Source organism: Phacochoerus africanus, chromosome 2, assembly GCF_016906955.1.
Source record: "Phacochoerus africanus isolate WHEZ1 chromosome 2, ROS_Pafr_v1, whole genome shotgun sequence".
In the NCBI taxonomy this organism is placed as follows: Eukaryota; Metazoa; Chordata; class Mammalia; order Artiodactyla; family Suidae; genus Phacochoerus; species Phacochoerus africanus.
The window spans coordinates 166,641,098-166,658,477 of record NC_062545.1 but is presented as its reverse complement, the minus strand read 5'-3'; the positions used below and the strand labels follow the sequence as shown (position 1 = coordinate 166,658,477).

Genomic DNA, 17,380 nt, shown 5'->3' with positions numbered 1-17,380 from the left:
TTTTGTCGCCTTTTTTTTTAGGGCTGCACCTGTGACACATGGAGACTCCCGGACTAGGGGTCTAATTGGAGCTGTTGCTGCAGGCCTATGCCAGAGCCACAGCAATGCCAGATCCGAGCCACACCTGCGACCCACACCACAGCTCACGGCAACGCTGGATCCCCAACCCACTGAGTGAGGCCAGGGATCTAACCCGCAACCTCATGGTTCCTAGTCGGATTTGTTTCCACTGCGCCACAACAGGAACTCCTCTTATTGCTATTTAGTTCTGCACTTTATACTTGTGGTAAAATGTTTACAGTTGTTATACATGTTTACATGTATTTTGGGGAGTCACATTAATACTTAAAAAGTCACAACATGAGGAGTTTCCACTATGGTACAGTGGAGTAAGGAGTCAGCATTGTCTCTGCGTGGTGCCGGTTTGATCCCTGGCCTGGCACAGTGGGTTAAAGAAGCCAGCATTGCTATAGCTGCAGCTCTAAGTTGATTCTATATGCCATGGGTATGGCCAACACAAAAAAAGAAAAAGGTCACATGAAGAGTGCCTAGCCTGCATAGGTGCTAGGGAAGTTCAAATGCTCCTGACTAGTTAGAAAAACTTGGGAAGTATCATAGGAAACACAGACTACTTTGGGAGGATTCACAGGAGACCTTGAGTTGGCAGGCAGGCCAAGGATTGGGAAGAACATGTACCATGATGATATAGAAATGAATAGCTAGGAAATACAAGATTTGGGAATGGTGAATATAAGGCTGAAGTGTTAGGGCCACATAGTGAGTGAAAAGACCTAATTGGAGTTTTTTCTGCCTGAGTTTATCAACTTGGTAGAGGGGTAATTATAGACTGGAAGTACCATGTTAAGAGTTAGGTTTAAAAGTCTTTCTAGTTCTTGGCAGGAGATTTCCATGGGAGAGAGGGAAAGGCAAACCTAGTTTTTACAAATTAGGACATGGGAAGGTTGCTTTTTGTGGGAAAGACTGGCAGAGAGATGGTGCTGAGTAAAAGGTCTGCAGCAAGGGTTAAGGCCAGTGCAGCTGCTCATCATCTGAGGAGGACCACTCAACAAAGTGAGAGTGTGAAAAGAGAGGTGTGAGAGAATAGACTCTATCCTGTGCACCGCACCCCACTCCCTATGCCCTAGCCCCAACCCAGTGCCAGGGACAGCAGGGGGCATTTGAGTCAAATGTGAAATAGAGAGGTTTAAAGTGGATAGGACCATCTCATTATCTGAACGTGAGAAGCTAATCTGACAGATGTCAGAGGGACCTATGACCCAAACGGCCTAATGTAGCAATTACTGGAAAAATTAAAATTTACTTTGAATTAACTGATTTGTCTTTTTTTTGGGGGGGGTCTTTTTGAAGGCCACACCCATAGCACATGGAGGTTCCCAGACTAGGGGTCTAATTGGAGCTGTAGCCGCCGGCCTACGCCAGAGCCACAGCAACACCAGATCTGAGCCTAGTCTGTGACCTACACCACAGCTCATGGCAACGCCGGATCCTTAACCCAATGAACGAAGCCAGGGATCGAACCTGCAACCTCATGGTTCCTGGTCAGATTCCTTTCCACTTCGCCACAAAGGGAACTGCCCAGAAGTAACTGATTTGAGACAAGCTAACCAAAAGTCAATTCTGGGTTTATTAACAAGGCAACCTGATTTGCAGAGCCATGACTCAGTATCTAATTGTCTGAAAAATCACTTTCCATAGTAACCTAATTGTACTTTATTTAATGCAAATTTAATACTGAGAAAAATATTCCACACATACCAACTAGAACACTGGGTGACACAGGAAATTAGATATTCATGTCGAAAATAAGGTGAAACATTCACATACGACAAAGGTCTTTCAATGAAATAAGAAGAGTATTTCATATTCCATAACTGTTCGAAACATCCAGTAGAGCTAGGTCTCTTATCTCCTCTAGAAGTGTGTATAGGCTTCTTCCCTTTGTTTGGCAATATTTTTGATAATCTTCTTCAATGACATTTACTTTGACTTCTTGAGCAAGCTGAGCTTCCTCCACAGATCTAGTTACTTCTTTCACTAAGTCACTCTTTAGCAAGAGGGCACTCTGATGAAAAAGTTCAGTATCTGGTATCATGTATGGTTTGTTGCTTATTATTTCAAGCCTTATTGTGTCAGCATGGCAACGGGAGGCCTGTACAGATATTCGCACCTATTATAGAGGAGAAAATGCGTATTACTAAATTACATTCTTTGTTCTTTGTATTGAAAGCTGTATTTAATGTAAATACAGACTTACTGTTATATGGTCAAACAAGTGGAACGTAACAGATTCCCCTCCTGTTGTGGTAGAGGTGATTTTGTTTTGAAGTCGTTGAAGGGATCCTGGTTTCCATTCACAATGGCTATCTTGGCCGCATGAGATCACCAGACCATCTTTATTTTTTAGATAAGCAGCACCTTTAATCCCAAACCTGAATCATTGCCAGAATTAGAATCCAGGGATATTATATTCTTAATTTGCATATCTTATATACTTATCTAGAATGCTAGTTTTTCTTCTAGATTAAAAATGGCTTTTCCAAAAAACCAAAAACCAACAAAAAACCCCTACAGCTTTTTCTCTATTTACCTCCAAGCATCTCTTCCACTGAGCAGATGGAAACAAAATGTTTTGCTAAATAAGTAAAATTCTATCCTAAGAGTGATACAGATGTACTAAATTCTAATCTCCTTTTATACTTAAATAATGAATTTACATTATGTACATGTGGTAACTACAAAAGAGTTGCATTTATTTTAAAATGTTTTATTATATTTAATTAATTAATTTGGCTGCAGCTGCGACACGTGAAAGTTCCCAGAGCAGAGATTGAACCTGTGCCACAGTAGCAACTCAGGTTGCTGCAGTGACAATGCCAGATTCTTAACCTGCTGCTCCACAAGGTAACTTCTAAAAGTAAATGTTTTAATAAATTATATTTAATGTACTGTTTATATCCAGTGTCTGTACTTTTAGATTAAGTACAGACATTACTTGATTCTTAACTACTGTGTTAGAAATAACGTACCTTGGTATAAATACAAGCACACCATTTGTCCTAATTGAATAAATAACCCCATCAGATATGCAACGCTCCTCAGTGTCTGGGTCTTTGTCTTTAAAATACATGCATTGGAAGAGCTCAGTAGACTGCTTCTGACAGTGCTGTGCTGCCTGGAAGAAGAAACACAACCCCAACGCATGATGACAGACTTCCCTGACACTCCCAGAAGAAACATGGGATTCATAGTCCCACAGCAACAATGTCTTTTGAAAAAGGCTAGGTTTCAGAAAACTATTAATAAAAATATTCTTCTCTATTATGAATTATATCAATTTTTGTGAGACCCTTTATCATTCCCTCAAAAACGTCTTAAAAGATTATTTTAAGAAAACTTGTTTGTCATTCAGGGAAAGTGTCCAGGACTATGTTTTACCTTTATTTTCAAATCTTTCCTACCAAAACCCTGCTGGTGGAAGTATAAATTAGAGGGCAATTTAGTAACATGCATCAAAGTTTTATTTGTGTACCCTTTTGACTCAGCAACTCATTATTACCAGGAATTTTAACCAGGCAAATTGTGAGAAGTCTGTAAAAGTGTATACCAAGGATGCTTGTAAACTAGATTGCCTGGACTAGAGCTGCCTAACAGAACTTTCTGCAGAGATGGAAATGTTCCGTATCTGTGTGGTCCCATAGGTAGCCACTAGCCCAGCATGTCTCTTGGGCATATGAGATGGGCTTAGTGCAACTGAGGAACTGAATTTTAAATTTTTATTATTTTAAGTTTTAATTTTTTTTTGCTGTTTAGGGCCACACCTGTGGCATATGGAAGTTCTCAGGCTAGGGATGGAATCAGAGCTGCAACTGCCAGCCTACACCACAGCCACAGCAACGCTGGATCCAGGGTGGGGTAGGGATCAAAGCCAAGTCCTCGTGGATACTAGTAGGGTTCATTACTGCTGAGCCATAATGGGAACTCTGAATTTTTAATTTTTAAGTTAAAAAAATTTTTTTTTTGTCTTTTTGCTATTTCTTTGGGCCGCTCCCGCGGCATATGGAGGTTCCCAGGCTAGGGGTCTAATCGGAGCTGTAGCCACTGGCCTACGCCAGAGCCACAGCAGCGTGGGATCTGAGCCGCGTCTGCGACCTACACCACAGCTCACGGCAACGCCAGATCCTTAACCCACTGAGCAAGGGCAGGGACCGAACCCGCAACCTCATGGTTCCTAGTCGGATTCGTTAACCACTGCGCCACGACGGGAACTCCAAAAAGATTTTAATTTAAATAACCAAGATAGGGAATGGTTATAAGACTGTACAATATCAAACTAGAACATTGGATATAAAAGTTATATTAAATATTTAGTTTCCAAACTTATGTATCACCAAATGGTCTAGTGCAAAGCTGTGCAACATTATGGCCACTAACTAGCAACAATATAAAACAATACAAAGCAGCTTCTAAAACAATGATATAAGTATATTGACAAGGTGTGCTTAATGTGTGTTTAAAAAGGCAGATTTCAAACAGGTATGATCCAATATTTCTATAAATAGAAAGCATTATCTGGAATTGTTAATAATGGTTATCTGTGGGTGGTAAGGTGATACTGTTTCACATGTCTACATTTTTAGAAGAACGTTTAACCCCTGTCAAATCTCAAAATCCACATTAAGTTACTTCAGAACATTTGTCAATGTATTGAGTTACTCAACAAACTTTATATTTTTCCTGCTATTTCATTGTTGGAATAATTCTACAGTTCAATTTCCTAGAATATGTGGTACTTCATTCTGTTACACAATAAAGCTGATACTCTGTTAGCAAAGGAGATGATGGGTAATAGAATTAAAAATTCCCTCTTACTCGGTTTCTGTTGTTGATATGTTTACATAATTCCTCAAGATCTTTATTGCTGAACAAATTTTCCTTAATTTCCATTTTCTTATCTTTTGAAATGGCTTCCATTAACAATCGGTGTACTATAATATCTGAATATCTTCTTATTGGAGAAGTAAAGTGAGTATATTTATCTAATGCAAGACCTTAAAAAAAAGCCAGAAAGTCAAAATAAACAACAACAAATATATTTTTTAAACAACTTGCTCTAGGTTATGGCCACACCAAGGAAAATTTTATCATTCACCATAGTGATGGAACTCTTCCTCGGCACACGATCCAGTAGAGAAATACAGTGCATTAGACATGGCCTGTGTAGCCATTGATCGAAGCAACTGGTTGACAATGGGATCGTTGGGGTCATTTGCATTATCCAGAGAATCAGCCAGTGTTTTATTGGACCTGACAAAATGGCAAAACTTTTATTTAGTCTCCAGTAATAATTTACAAGTCAGTACTCTTGAGAGGACCTCTTCACTCATTATTCTGAATACTTTCATCTGCTAGTAGTTAAATTTATTTTGGACAAACTTCAGAAGCAACATTTTTCAACTACAGAAATCTAGTTTGCTTCTGAGGTTTAAATAAAGTATCAGAATTCAAATTGTTTCTTAAGTAGTAATGTGCTGAACCTACAAAGTTAAGTTAATGCTCAGCACATAGTAGGTGGCCAAGTACTCGCTGAAATAAATTCCTAACACCCCATCCTGAAATGTCCTGTACAGGTCAAAGAACAGACTTTCACTTTTTTTTTAATCAAGAATTATTGAGCTAGAGGGAGTTTTTTTAAAAAACAAAACTAAACTAAACCTGAGGCCTACAAGTTAAAGAAACCCAAATTCTTTTTCTTTCTTTCTTTCTTTTTTTTTTTTTTTTGTGGCCACACCCATGGCAATATGGAAGTTCCCAGGTCAGGGACTGAATCCGAGCCACAACTTTGACCTACTATGCCACAGCTGTGGCAATCCTGGATCCTTTAACCCACTGGGCTGGATCAGGGATCGAACCCGCACCTCTGCAGCTACTCAAGCCACTGAAGTTGGATTCTTAACCAACTGCACCATAGCAGGAACTCCCATTTTTCTTTTGGAGCAAGCGTTCTATTTATTTACTTTTAAATATTTTTTAAAAACCCAGGAAATAAAGAATTATTTTCAAGATTTAATATAGCACATAACAGTTCTGTATTGTAGCCTGCTGAGAAAAAGGGGAAAGCAAGGACAGGATAATGAACAGAGAGGCAAACTTTCAAGTCTGACAGATGTGGATTCCAATCCTGGCTCTGCCCTGTTAAATTACAAACCATCAGCAAATACTTAACCTCTTTAATTTCCCTATCTGTAAGATACGAACAAATGGTACAGGGTGATGTATGAAAACACTCAGCACGTGTGCCTGGCATACACCAGAGCACAACTATGGACAAGCCAAGGAAAGATACTATTGCCTAAAGATAGAGCCAAAAAAAATCCATTTTCATAAATGAGTGAAAGATATTTTAGGAAGTTCCTATGTAGCACAATGGGTTAAGGACCTAGCATTGCCAAAGCGTGGCAAAAGCTGCAACTGTGGCATGGGTTCGATCCCTGGCCTGGGAACTTACACGTGCTATGGGTGTGGCCAAAAGAAAAGAAAGAAAAGATATATTGAAGAAAAACCCCCTTTATACATCATTTTTGTTTAGTTTTTATTTTTAAGGGCTGCACCTGTGGCATAAGGGAATTCCCAGGCTAGGGGTCAAATTGGAGTTGTAGCTGCTGGCCTACACCACAGCCACAGAAATATGGGATCTGAGCTGTGTCTGTGACCTACACTGCATCTCATGGCAATGCTGGATCCTTAACCCACTGAGCAAGGCTGAGGATCAAAACCGCATCCTCATGGATACAACTCAGGTTCATTTCCAGTGAGCCACAATGGAAACTCCCTATTCATCATTTTTAACAGGGCAAATATTTTATCCTGGAGGTGGGGAGTAAAATGTCTCATTCTACAGAGGGGGTGGCATAAGTGTACTATACCAGCGTGGTGTCTTCTGATATTGCCATGGAGATAGACTGCATTTTAAAAATACTGAAATAAATAGGATTATCTATTTGGTATTTGCATTAAGGGGTAGATGAAATTAAATCAAGGATAACAGGTTCCTTTTATGTTACAAATTGTAATGTGTCAAAATTATGCCTAAATAAACCTCTTTTCATTTTAAGCCTCTATACCTACATTATACTAAATGAAGAGAGCAAAGCGGAGTTTCCATTGTGGCTCAGAGGAAATGAATCTGACTAGTATCCATGAGGATGCAGGTTCAACCTCTGGCCTCGCTCAGTTGGTTAAGGATCTGGTGTTGCTGTGAGCTGTGGTGTAGGTCGAAGATGTGGCTCGGATCTGGCATTGATGTGGCTGTGGCATAGACCAGCAGCCACAGCTCCCATTCGACCCCTAGTAGCCTGGGAACCTCCATATGCTGTGAGTGTGGCCCTAAAAGCACCCCCCCACCCACCTACCCCCCAAAAAAGAAGAAAGTAATCGAAGAGCCAAGACATTTTCTATTTTTGGTCAAAGATTTGGCTGTCAGATTTTTTTTTTTTTTGTCTTTTTGCCTTTTCTGGGGCCACTCCTGTGGCATATGGAGGTTCCCAGGCTAGGGGTCTGATCAGAGCTACAGCTGCTGGCCTACGCCACAGCCACAGCATCGTGGGATCTGAGCCATGTCTGTGACCCCTACCACAGCTAATGGCAATGCCAGATCCTTAATCCACTGAGCAAGGCCAGGGATCGAACTGGCAACCTTATGGTTCCTAGTCAGATTCGTTAACCACTGAGCCATGACAGGAACTCCTGGCTGTCAGATTTTTATTTTATTTTTTGTCTTTTTGCCATTTCTTGGGCCGCTCCCGCGGCATATGGAGATTCCCAAGCTAGGTGTTGAATCAGAGCTGTAGCCACCGGCCTATGCCACAGCCACAGCAACGTGGGATCCAAGCTGCGTCTGCAACCTACACCACAGCTCACGGCAACGCTGGATCGTTAACCCACTGAGCAAGGGCAGGGATCGAACCCACAACCTCATGGCTCCTAGTCGGATTCATTAACCACTGAGCTACGACGGGAACTCCCTGGCTGTCAGATTTTTTTTTTTTTGGCTCTTTGGCTTTTTGCCATTTCTTGGGCCGCTCCCGTGGCATATGGAGGTTCCCAGGCTAGGGGTCTAATTGGAGCTGCAGCCACCAGCCTTTGCCAGAGCCACAGCAACGCAGGATCCGAGCCGCGTCTGCAACCTACACCACAGCTCACGGCAACGCCGGATCGTTAACCCACTGAGCAAGGGCAGGGATCGAACCCGCAACCTCATGGTTCCTAGTTGGATTCGTTAACCACTGAGCCATGATGGGAACTCCTGGCTGTCAGATTTTAAGAATACTGTAAGATAAAAAATATGCAGCGTCCCCTTCCACCCTCTGCCCTTTAAAAGAGGAATTACCGTGTATCTATGAAGAAACCCTTTGCTTTAGCACACTCTCGGAGTTCAGAGAAAAACTCCTGGTGTGGAGGAGGGTGCTGGCGCAGCAATGCCTGGTGAGGGAAGCTCTCCCAGATCTTCTTGGCTACCCAGTGGTTGGCCAGGATCATACACTCAGCCACGGTTTCATGGACTTCCAGGGGCTGCTTGGGGATGAGGTCATGAATGTTCTTGTTCTCATCTAGTTGGATTCGAACCTCTACTCCTTCCAGCTCCAGGGCACCACAAAGGTCTCGTTTGGCTCGGATGTGGCGGGCTATGTCAGTCAACTTTCTGATGGCCCACACTAACTCCTCTAGCTTGGCTTGTCGGCTCTTGTCATCCAAGTCCCTGAATTCTGGAATATCATCAACAATGCTGAAGTTTCCGTCCAGTAGTTCCTGGGCTGCTTCATAAAACAGTTTATATGCTGAACGAATAATGGTTCTGCCATACCAGACGTTTTTAATTTCATGGGAGGTTTTATCCAATTCCCACATGACGCTTACAGCATACCTATAAAATCAGTCACACTCACATCGTTAATTCTTCCATTTTTGAAATAAGCAGAACTAGACCCTATATGTAATGAAAAACAACATTGCTGTAGGTTTCTGGTCTGATGTTTTCAATCCAAACACTCCACTACTACAAGAAATAGTTAAAACAAGGTTAGATTAGGTTCTGCTGAACTTTGAGCAAATCTAAAATGAGCTCACATGTCATGTTATAAACCCTACCATACACTTCTCCATTTTGATTAGAATATAATAGGACTGATAGAATCAATTCTCTAGGCTCTCTAGCAAAGAAGGGCTAAGGGTTAAGCCTTTCAAATGCTATAGGATGACACTGAACTAGGATATCAGTCTTTTTTTTTTTTTTTTGTCTTTTTAGGGGCACACCTGCGGCACAGGTTCCCAGGCTAGGGGTCAAATTGGAGCTGTAGCTGCTGGCCTATGCCACAGCCATAGCCCACAGCCACAGCAACGCCAGAACCAAGCTGAGTCTGTGATGTACACCACAGCTCACGACAACACCAGATCCTTAACTCACTGAGCGAGGCCAGGGATGGAACCTGTGTCCTCATAGATGCTAGTCAGATTTATTTCCACTGAGTCACGATGGGAACTCTTTTTTTTTTTTTGTATTTTTTTTGTATTTTTAGGGCTGCACCTATGGCATTTGGAGGTTCCCAGGCTAGGAGCTGAATCCGAGCTAAAGCTGCTGGCCTATACCACAGCCACAGCAACGCCAGATCCAAGCTGCATCTGTGACCTACAACATAGCTCGAGGCAACGCCAGATCCTGAGAGGCCAGGGATCAAACCCACATCTGCCTGGATACTAGTCAGGTTTGTTACTGCTGAGCTACAATGGAACTAATAGGATAGTCTTTTTTATTTTTTTGTCTTTTTGTTGTTTCTTGGGCCGCTCCCGCGGCATATGGAGGTTCCCAGGCTAGGGGTCTAATCGGAGCTATAGCCACCAGCCTATGCCAGAGGCACAGCAATGCGGGTTCCAAGCCGTGTCTGCAACCTACACCACAGCTCACGGCAACGCCAGATCCTTAACCCACTGAGCAAGGCCAGGGATCGAACCCACAACCTCATGGTGGTTCCTAGTCAGATTCATTAACCACTGAGCCACGATGGGAACTCCATTTTTTTTTTTAATAGTTATTTCCCCAATACAATTTTTTTTCTACTGACCCAGTTACACATACATGTATACATTCTTTTTTCTCACATTACATGTTCCATCATAAGTGACTAGACAGAGTTCCAAGTGCTACACAGCAGGATCTCACTGCTAATCCATTCCAAAGGCAATAGCTTGTATCTATTAACCCCAAGGATGTTAGTCTTGATGATAGGTGAATTAGCAAAAAGTTCACTAAGTAAAGAACCATTTTACCACCATATCATTCTATTTAAAAATATACACAACAGAGTTCCCTGGTTGCCTAGTGGTTAGGGATTCATTGTTGTTCACTGCTGTGGCTGGCAAGGGATCCGGTTCAATCCCTGGCCCAGGGACCTCTGCATGCCTACAAGTATATGTATATATACAACATTTGCAACTCACATAAAAAAGGCTAATTTTTTAATATGTAAAGAGCTCGTATAAATCAACTACTAATAGATCAAGAAAACAGAAGAAAAAGGGGCAAGAAACATGAAACAGTTCACAGAAAAGTATTCATAAATGACTGTTAAGCATACAAAAAATTTTACTCATAGTAGGACAAATGCAAATTAACACCACTCTAAGATATTTTCATCTATTAGCAAAGACTAAAAAAACCCAACATATTGTGATGGCAAGGCTGTGGGGAACCTGGTATTCTCATACATTGATGGAGCTAATATAATTGGTATAAAACCTCTAGGGAGGGCTATTTGGTTATTGTGTATCTAAGCACAAATGCATATAACTATTGACTCAAATTCCACTTCTAGGACTTGATCTCCCAAATATACTGTACTTTAAAAAATGTGAAATGAATTATATTCTAAATAATTCAGTATAGTTTTGTTTACAGTAGCAAAAGTTTGGAAATAATCACATTTCCATAGATAAATAGCATTAATATGGAATGATCTCCAAGATACACTAAGTTAAAAAAAAAATTGAGAAAAGTTTAGGCAATTCAGAGAAGGCCAGTGTGGCTGGAACACAGACAGTAAGGAAGGGATGGATGTGGGATAAGGTAGGAACTCATCAAGTGTTCAATGAATGAATGGATTTGATCATGCATCAGTGGGGGGGTAGCTGTGAAACCTTCTAAGCTTCCTGATAACACCGGGATTTTATAATTTCAAAATCTCTCTATTTTAGAAAATGAAAAGTGAAGCCAGAGTGGTAAACTAACCTAAATGTATTGGAATATATTGATAGTCCAACAGTTTAAAATTAATCACTTCTGTAAATGCTGTGAATTTTACAAGGTGAAAAGCAGAAAGGATGTAATTATCTAACATCTGAAAGTAAAATGGTAAAACTAACAGAATAATTTACTATAATTAAAATTAAACATGATTCCTTTCATCTCCTTTTTACATTGCCTTTGAGATAACATTTTTGTCTTGATGAATAAACAAAAATGTTTAGGAAAAAAAAGCAAGGGCTGACAGTATATATATAATGTCATTATGTGTGTAACAAATAAAGGCTACCTGTTCATATGCCTCTCTCTCTCTGTGTATTTATGAAATAATAGGAAAAATATATTGGTCTTTGTTCCTGGCTCCTGACACAGGACTGCTGAAACCCTTGTAATTTCCTGGGAGATTTTGTTCTAGCAAGAAGACTGAGTGGGCTCCTGGATGAGGGCTGGTCACTGGAAAGACCAAGCCATGATTAGAAGCTTTCAGCCCTGCCCCTCATTCTTGAGAAGGGAGAAGCAATGAAAGTGGAATTACTGATCTATCATGCCTACGTGATGAAGCTTCCATAAAATCCCCAAAGGTCTGGAGAGCTTCTTGGTTGGAGAACACACAGAGGTGCTGGGAAGAGTAGCTCCCTGGGCCTGGAGAGCTCATGGAAGCTCTGTGTTCCTTCCTGCACACCCTGCTCTATGCATCTCTTCCATCTGGATGTTCATCTGTGTCCTTGATCATGTACTTCCCCCCCCCCCCATTTTTGGCCATGCCAAGGCATATGGAGTTCCTGGGCCAGGGATCAGATCCCAGCTGAAGTCATAACCTAGGCTACAGCTGCTGCAACACCAGAGCCTTAACCCACCGTGCTGGGCTGGGGATCGAACCTAAGTCCCAGTGCTCTCAAGACACCACCAATCCTGTTGCACCACAGCAGGAACTCCTATCATGTACTTTTATAATAAACTAGTAAAAGTAAGTACATTGCTTTCCTGAGTTTTGTGAGCTGCTCTAGTAAATTAACTGAACCTGGGGAAGGGGGTCTGGGAACCTCTGATTTACAGCCAGTTGGTCAGAAGTACAGATAACAATATGGACTTGCTACCAGCATCTGAAGTCCAAGGAGGGGGTTGTGGGAACCTCTAATCAACAGCTGGTTGGTCAGAAGCATGGTGATAATCTGGGCTTGCGACAGTGTCTGAAGTTGGAGGCGGGGGGGGGGGGGGGGGGTCGGTCTTGTGGGATTGAGCCCTTGCTCTATGGAATCTGATGCCGTCTCTGGGTAGACTGTGTCAACTGAATTCAATTGTAGGACACCCAGCTAGTGTTGCAGAGAATTACTTGGTGTGGGAAAAACCTCCATACATTTGGTGACCAGAAGTGGTAGATGTGACGTGTTCTCTGTAAAGACAAAGGAGACTTGCAGGAAAGAAAGACACAGTGCGGAAGAACTGGGTTTTTCCCTACATAGAAAGGTGGACAACTGAGTTTTTTCTTAGTCTTTATCTAGAAAAATACATGAGAAATTGGTAATTGAGGGAAAGGGTCAGGAGGGAGCCTTTCACTACACATCTTTTGGAACAGATGAATTTTGGGTTACACAGTTTTATTACCTATTCAAAGACAAGATGATCTAACTACAACAAATAAAAACTCCCTAAGTTCATGGTCTTCGTGCCAAACAGCCTCGACCAAGGAACACATATGTACAACATTATATGCATTTGTTTTTAGACTTTTGACTTTAAAAAGCCAACAACAGAAGGAGAAGCAGCCTCAAAGCTAGACAGAAGGAAAATAAACAGAAACGAGGAGAGGAGGGGAACGGAAGGTGAGAAATAAAGCTGCCCCCAAATAAGTGGGCAGTGGGTGCAGAGGATGCAGAGGGAAAGCAGGGGTGGGAATGGGGCGATAGGACATATTAGAAAGAAGAGGAGAAAGAGGCCAGAAGCAAGAGCCAAGCTCTGATGATAAAAAGAGTGAACAAACTCACCTATCCACACCTCCCAGAAGGGAGCACACATCGGCGCTGAGGATGGAGGGCAGCATGTCATAGCGGCGGTCCGCTAAGTAGTAAGTGGTGGCCCTGTGAATGACACACATGCAGGTACATGACCTTCAGCAGCAAGAAACAGAACTGCTGACTGCATACGATACAGTGAGGAAAACCTCAGCACGAGCTCCCCAAGGCTGTCGCTTTTTCATAAAGTGCAGCAGACTGGGTAATAAAGCTATTCCCATGTTCCCACTTTTCCAAGGGATACCGCTTTGGGCTGAATGTTCTTCTGCTGATAGAAAAGATAAAGTGGCATGAAATCTTGGTTGTATAAGATAAATTAGAGTGTAATGATCCAGTATTTATATAAAATAGAATATTACTACATGAAAAATTTAACCCATTTCAATTTAGAAGGAAATGATATACGAAGAGATCCTGTTAAAGAAGGAAAGGGAGGAGTTCCCGTCGTGGCGCAGTGGTTAACGAATCCCACTAGGAACCATGAGGTTGCGGGTTCGGTCCCTGCCCTTGCTCAGTGGGTTAACGATCCGGCATTGCCGTGAGCTGTGGTGTAGGTTGCAGATGTGGCTCTGGCGTAGGCTTGGCAGCTACAGCTCCGATTCGACCCCTAGCCTGGGGACCTCCATATGCCGTGGGAGCAGCCCAAAGAAATAGCAAAAGACAAAAAAAAAAAAAGGAAAGGGAAAAGGGAAAAAGGTAAAGAATCTGAAGAAGAATCTATATAAACTGAATCACTGTGCTGTACACCTGAAATGCAACAATGTAAATCAACCATACTTGGATATAAATAAATAAATAAGTGTAAAGGTAAATTGATCAAGGCACTATCTTTCTAAAGGAAAGAAGGAAGTGGACCTCAATTTTTTTTTTTGAAGCAATCTTTAGAATTATTCCTAATTGTGAAATCTTTGTTGTGAAAATCTGAAACTAGCATAGCTACAAAATATGTTACAGTCACATGTACATAATCACAGTGCTGGTTTCAAACAGCATTACCTTGATCTGGCTTCAATGTCAATATAGGAATGTGGTGCCACAAAGTGCGTCACATCTGCAATGTGAACCCCGAGCTCCAGGTTGCCATTATCTAAGGCTCTGACTGAGAGGGTGTCGTCCACATCTTCACAACCTCTGGGGTCAATGCTGAACACCAGATGGGTTTTCCTCAGGTCTTTACGTTTTCGTTCCTCTTCAGAACTCACCTTCCAGGGATTTTCGGGTGTGTTTACTGGCATCTCACACATCTGTACAAGGAGAGCCCAAAATTTTAGCAATGCATGCATCAGAATTTTCCTATAGATACAACCAGAGGTTCTCATACTAAGTGACGTAAGTCAGAAAGAGAAAGACAAATACCATATAATATTACTTATATCTGGAATCTAAAATAGGGCACAAATGTTGTGGTTGCCAAGGGGGAGAGGGAGGGAGCAGGATGGATTGGGAATTTGGGGTTAACAGATGCAGACTACTGCCTTTGGAATGGATAAGCAATGAGATCCTGCTGAATAGCACTGGGAACTCTGTCTAGTCACTTATGATGGAGCATGACGGAGGATAATGTGAGAAAAAGAATGTATATATGTATGTGTGACTCGCTCATCTTGCTATATGGTAGAAAATCGACAGAACACTGTAAACCAGCTATGATGGAAAAAATAAAAATCATTAAAAAAAATTAAAAAAATAAAATAGGGCACAAATGAACCTATCTACAAAATAGAAACGGACTCACAGATATGGAGAACAGACTTGTGGTTGCCAAGGGTGGGGGGAGGGAGTAGGATGGACTGGGAGTTTGGGGTTAGTAGATGCAAACTATTACATCTAGAATGGGTAAGCAACGAGGTACTGCTGTATAGCGCAGGGAACTATATCCAGTCTCTTGTGAACATGATGGAAGATAATACGAGAAAAGGAATGTATATCTATGTATGACTAGGTCCCTTTGCTGTACAGCAGAAATTGGCACAACACTGTAAACCAACTATAATTTAAAAAAATGAAGTTTCCTATAAAAATTTACTCTCCAACACTTTCCATGTGACCTCATAGAAACCCCATTCATTACCCATTACCTTCTGCAATTAACCTATGTTTGCTTCTTTTGAGCAATAATTATTTATTAGGTGCCTAATATGTGTCCGGAGCTGTGCTAGGCTCTGGAAAGTTAGGAATCCATAGGAAGTCAGAGTCACCATGCCCTGGAAGACCCTACAGTCTGAGAGGGAATGTTCCAGACATTTACAGCCTCTTTAGTTGTGGGGGCTGGAGCAAAATGAACTAGTGACTTAACAAAAAGTATGTCTACCCCATTTTCAAGCGATCCATTTTTTAAAATGTATTTGAGTGTTTTAATTCAAGCCCTAAAAAAAATCAACATGTCCCAAATATTGAAAGCATATTCTTTTTTATCAATCTAGGGCATTTTCTCTCCATTATTACCTATTCAAGCCATCAATCTGCAGTAAAATAGGCTAAAAGGGAAGAAGTCTAGTCCCGTGAAGTCTAATTCATGTTTTATTTTGTTCTAACATTTTCACTGAGCTATCAAAACAAGTCAACAAATAATTTCCAGATACCAATGTTAAACATAAAAATTTAATAATGTAGACTATTCTAAAATATTTTACTATTATAGCTATTATTCTGTCAAAAATTATTAAATAGCCCAAATGCTCAAGAAGTGACGAATGCTTGAGCAAACTAGAGTACATCAATTTGGGGTAATTTTCCATCATCATCATTTAAAAATTTTTTTTTTTTGCTTTTTAGGGCCACATCTGCGGCATATGGAGGTTCCCAGGCTTAGGGGTCCAATCGGAGCTACAGCTGCCTGCCTATACCACAGCCAGAGCAATGCCAGATCCGAGCTGCGTCTGCAACCTACACCACAGCTCTTGGCAATGCCAGATCCTTAACCCACTGAGTGAAGCCAGGGGTTGAACCCGCAACCTCATGGTTCCTAGTCGGATTCATTTCCGCTGTGCCACAACAGGAACACCAGTTTTCCATCATTATTAAAAATAAGTAGGCTAGGAGTTCCCATTGTGGCTCAGTGGAAACGAACCATACTAGTATACATGAGGATGCGAGTTCGATCCCTGATCCTGCTCAGTGGGTTAAGGATTTGGTGTTGCTGTGAGCTGTGGTGTAGGCTGGCAGCTGTAGCTCTGATTAGACCCCTAGCCTGGAAACTTCCATATGCCATGGAAAAAGCAACAACAAAAAAGTAGGCTATGTCAATATACAGAAATAATTTTAAATGAAAGCATGTTCACACTAGGAATATAGTTATGAACAAATAATAAACATGATTTATGAGGATTTTAAAAGATCACAAAGTGATGGAAATAGCTGCTGTTTCATGTTAATGGGATTTTTGTTTTCTGTAAAGGTTATAAAAACTCTTTAATAATGAACATGATATTTTGACCATGGGTCAGAGATATATGGAACCCAAGAAGCTGCTCCCTATAGCTTTCTGCAGGCCTCTGGTGGAATGATTATGACAGGGAGGGGAGCCCAGCTGGGTTTATAACTAGGTACCCAGTAGTCACGGGGATGAATGTATACTGACTATAAGACACTGAGAGTTCTCGTTGTGGCACAGTGGAAACGAATCCAACTAGGAACCATGAGATTGAAGGTTTGATCCTTGGCCTCGCTTAGTGGGTTAAGGATTCGGCATTGCCATGAGCTATGGTGTAGGTCAAAGTCTTGGCTCCGATCTGGCATTGCTGTGGCTGTGGCAGAGGCCGGCAGCTATAGCTCTGATTAGACCCTTAGCTTGGGAACCTCCATATGCCACAGGTGCAGCCCTAAAAAAAAAAAAGATGCCAATATACCCTTTTTATTTATTTTATCTTTGGCTATATTCACCGCATGTGCAAGTTTCTGGTCCAAGGATGGAACCTGTGCCACAGCAGCAACAACACCAGATCCTTAACTCACTGTACCACCAGGGAACTACCTGACATACTATTTTTAAGTACAGTTGGACAATGTAAAAATTGAGAGCTGTGAGGCTGTAGGAAATTAACTGTACTCGAAG

At 41.5% G+C, this 17,380-nt stretch overlaps 1 protein-coding gene across 2 annotated transcripts in view; it reads right to left on the bottom strand.

Annotated features, from left to right (window-relative positions):
• Window positions 1-1,716: 1,716 nt before the first annotated feature.
• DIS3L (DIS3 like exosome 3'-5' exoribonuclease) overlaps window positions 1,717-17,380 on the bottom strand; it is a 42,577-nt gene continuing 26,913 nt past the window's right edge. For both annotated transcript variants that reach the window (XM_047767121.1, XM_047767122.1), the window contains 8 exons: window positions 14,323-14,570; window positions 13,300-13,392; window positions 8,408-8,941; window positions 5,171-5,325; window positions 4,891-5,069; window positions 3,048-3,193; window positions 2,276-2,450; window positions 1,717-2,188 (listed from right to left, as the gene is read on the bottom strand). In XM_047767121.1, coding sequence (XP_047623077.1) covers window positions 1,880-2,188; window positions 2,276-2,450; window positions 3,048-3,193; window positions 4,891-5,069; window positions 5,171-5,325; window positions 8,408-8,941; window positions 13,300-13,392; window positions 14,323-14,570 — 1,839 coding nt within the window. In that variant the 3' untranslated portion in view covers window positions 1,717-1,879. The remainder of the gene's footprint in view (window positions 2,189-2,275; window positions 2,451-3,047; window positions 3,194-4,890; window positions 5,070-5,170; window positions 5,326-8,407; window positions 8,942-13,299; window positions 13,393-14,322; window positions 14,571-17,380) is intronic.